Source organism: Alosa alosa, chromosome 18, assembly GCF_017589495.1.
Source record: "Alosa alosa isolate M-15738 ecotype Scorff River chromosome 18, AALO_Geno_1.1, whole genome shotgun sequence".
Classification (NCBI taxonomy): domain Eukaryota; kingdom Metazoa; phylum Chordata; class Actinopteri; order Clupeiformes; family Clupeidae; genus Alosa; species Alosa alosa.
In genome coordinates this window covers 23,246,119-23,249,675 of record NC_063206.1, presented here as the reverse complement: position 1 = coordinate 23,249,675, position 3,557 = coordinate 23,246,119, and the positions used below count along the sequence as shown (strand labels likewise).

The 3,557-nt window shown below is 45.8% G+C and overlaps 1 protein-coding gene across 2 annotated transcripts in view; it reads left to right on the top strand.

The window, feature by feature from the left end:
• Positions 1-1,876, top strand: part of ggps1 (geranylgeranyl diphosphate synthase 1) — a 39,649-nt gene extending 37,773 nt beyond the window's left edge. For both annotated transcript variants that reach the window (XM_048270603.1, XM_048270602.1), the window contains exon 4: positions 337-1,876. In XM_048270603.1, coding sequence (XP_048126560.1) covers positions 337-1,170 — 834 coding nt within the window. In that variant the 3' untranslated portion in view covers positions 1,171-1,876. The remainder of the gene's footprint in view (positions 1-336) is intronic.
• Positions 1,877-3,557: the final 1,681 nt, after the last annotated feature.

Below are 3,557 nucleotides of genomic sequence, written 5' to 3'. Positions count from 1 at the left end.
GATTCCTCGTTGGAATGATTAAGCTAGTGTTCTAGTTTTGGGTATTTCAGAAAGCGTTTTAAGACTCCTGTGTTTACTTTGTATCTAATTAATAAATTCGCCCTACAGTCATTACAATTATATGAATTTGTTATTATTCTGTTACCTTTATTCAGTAGATTAGTAGTATTGTATAGAATGTAAGCCATTTGTTTTTACTTTAATTTTTAAAGTAAGAATTTTAATGATAATGTAATGCGTTTTTGTTATTGTTATAAATCGCTTTGGACCATACCATACGTTTGTTTGTGTATGTTTCATTTTCTTAGTTTCTAATAAATGCGTTATTCCTCTCAGGTGATTATTGAGGTGACTGAGATGCTGCACAACGCCAGCCTGCTGATCGATGACATCGAGGACAGCTCCAAACTGCGGCGCGGTTTCCCCGTGGCCCACAGCATCTACGGCATCCCGTCGGTCATCAACTCGGCCAACTACGTCTACTTCCTGGGCCTGGAGAAGGTCCTGACGCTGGAGCACCCGGAGGCCGTGCGCGTCTTCACCCGCCAGCTGCTTGAGCTCCACCGCGGCCAGGGACTGGACATCCACTGGCGCGACACCTACACCTGCCCGACAGAGGCCGAGTACCGTGGCATGGTCCTCCAAAAGACGGGCGGCCTCTTCGGTCTGGCCGTGGGCCTCATGCAGCTCTTCTCAGAGTGGCGGCACGATCTCAAGCCCCTGCTGGACACGCTGGGGCTCTACTTCCAGATCCGCGACGACTACGCCAACCTGGCGTCGGCCGAGTACAGCGAGAATAAGAGCTTCTGCGAGGACCTGACGGAGGGCAAGTTCTCCTTCCCCACCATCCACGCCATCTGGACGTGCCCCGAGAGCCGGCAGGTGCAGAACATCCTGCGCCAGCGCACGGAGAACGTGGACATCAAGCGCTACTGCGTCGACCACCTGGAGAAGGTGGGCTCCTTCGCCTACACCCGGCAGACCCTGCGCGACCTAGAGGCTGAGGCCTACCGCCTCATACGCGACCTGGGGGGCAACCCCGAGCTGGAGGCCCTGGTGGTGCACCTCAGTCGCCTTTACAAGGAGCCCGAACCCTCGTGCAGTAGCAGCAGCAACAGCAACAACAATAGCAACGGCGGCAGCAGCAGTAGCAGCAAGACGCAGTACTGACTGCAATGGGCTACTGACCTGCAACATCACAGACATGTACTCTTGGTTGATGGTTGATCAGCAACAGCAGCAACAAGACTCAGCTCTGACTGTAATGGACCTGTGACGTTGCAGACGTGTACTAATCAAGCTTTACTGTAACTTCTTTGTTTGAGGTCAGTGAACGTAGGAACACAATTTTCAGTGGCATAGTAGATATGTCCTCCCTGCAGTTGTTTAGTGCTTTATATATTCACACAAAAGTTGTCTGTGTACATCGACTTACTGTTAAATGCTACACTTTGTTCACACCACTGTTATGTTGCCACAAGAACAGAAGTAGGAATGTCTATTACATCAATTGATCATCAGCAAAGGAGTTCCTGTAAAGCAGTTAAGGTCCTTACAGAAAATCTCCCTTTTCAGTATTGGCAGATATCATGCTGTTTTGTTGGGGGATAGTGCCCTGCTGTTTTGGCAGAAAAGTTAAGTAAAGGATATTTTTCATAAGAGTGCAGAGTGTCTGAGTATAGAATTGGCACCAAACTGTACTTAAACTTCCCTTCCATTTTGTAAGAGCTGTTCAGAAGGTTTCTCAAATTTAGGAGTGTTTTCTCCTGCTTTCTCTTTTTTTTTTCTTCCTATTTCTTTTTTCTTTTTCTAATGACCATTCTGTGCCATGACTAATCGCCAGAGAGTGCCCGCCGACTGACATCCCTGCAGGGGGAGGAGGGGGGGGGAGGGTCGTCACCGTGGGGGGTGGGTCCCCTGAGGGTCTCAGTGCCGACAAACCGATACTTGAACAGCCGCACTCCCCGGGCTGTCCCCTGCACACAGAGAATCAACACCGGAGGATAATCAACAGTGACTGAAGCACTGCTAAGCCTTACATACGTTAGTTAACGTGTCTGTCTGGGTTTCTGAGGTAGGATAGCCCCACTCCGCTCTGCTCTGCTGGGGTGGATGGACGTTGACGTCAGCGTCAGTGCGAGAGTACAGTAATGGAACTCTTAATAATTACTGTAGAGCGCTGTTGCCTCTGTGGTGGAAATGTTCACTGACAGGACGGGGACGTCGAGCCTGCTCTACTGAGACAGAAAACTGACCTCAATATGTCGAGTTTGACACGGAAATGTGAACTTGCAGTGTGTATTATTTCTTCAGGGACTCTTCTGTCCAGTTGTGTATTTGTATCTTTTGCTACCCGACTGTCTCACCTCATATGTAAAAAAAACGATCTTTACATGTACTGTTACATTATTACAGTGGCGTCTCCTAACATCAGTAAGAAGGGATACAGAGTGTTCCTGCATGTCCGGTCTTGGAGAACTAAATGGCTATAAAATTAGGTTCTCAATAAACACTCCACAGAACCATCTGAAATGAACACTTCTGTTGTACAGTCTCCAGTCATTTCACGTAATCTGGTGAATCACCCACTTCATTAAAGCACATCCAGCCCCACTCCATCAAAAGAGGGCAAAAGATGCAAGAAATCACTTTATTTTGGAGACATTGTGATGCGAAGTACACTCTGTTTTGGCCTAATATTCTCTGCCAGCTCTTCTAGACTTCATGCAATATTCAACACCACCACTATCTTTTGCATGCAGCAGTAGCCCTTTCCAGGTTGTCGGTTGTAGGCATTCCGTCCTTTCTAGTTCCTTCCTGTCCTGATGGCTTTCAGAGATGCCCCCTGCTGCCTGAGTGACTATCTACAGGAGGCCACTCTTAACCACACATATCTGTTTCGCCAGTGGAACATGCAACAAAGTGTTTTCTACCAAGCAGAAAGACTATATTATAAACGATGGTAAAGCAACCAGTGGCATTGGCTACTAGTCTGGGTGAACCCAGATGAAGCTGTTTGTAAATGCAGAGAAAATTAAAATTTGCTTTGCTTCAGGTTTGTCTGGGTTCACCCAGGCTAATTGGCTACCCATAGTAGAGCTGTTTTTTTGTTTGTTTGATTTGTTTTTTTAATCATGTGGGAATCTGACCAATTTACAGATCAATTTACACTTAATTTGTTTTGTTCTTGGGGTAAGACTAAACACTGCAGAAATTATGTAATGTTAGCTAATATAATACCTCAATAATAACCTCTTTATAATACATCTGGATGAGAAAACAAAGCAGCTGTGAGAATCTTAATATGATTCAGTTCAGAAACACTGCAAGGTAGAGTTTAATTGCAAAGCAAGCGGACTCAGTATTAGGACTACACTTTAAACGGATCCAAAATCCACAAGCATCAGCAGAAGAATTCTGATCAGATTCTGATTTCGGCTATCGAATTGGATCAAATCTTGAAAATGGGTTGTTCAAAGGCAAACAAGGATCCTGAAATCGGATTGGTTCACATAATATAATCTTGGTTTTGATCTGGATAAAACTTTCACTTTGTT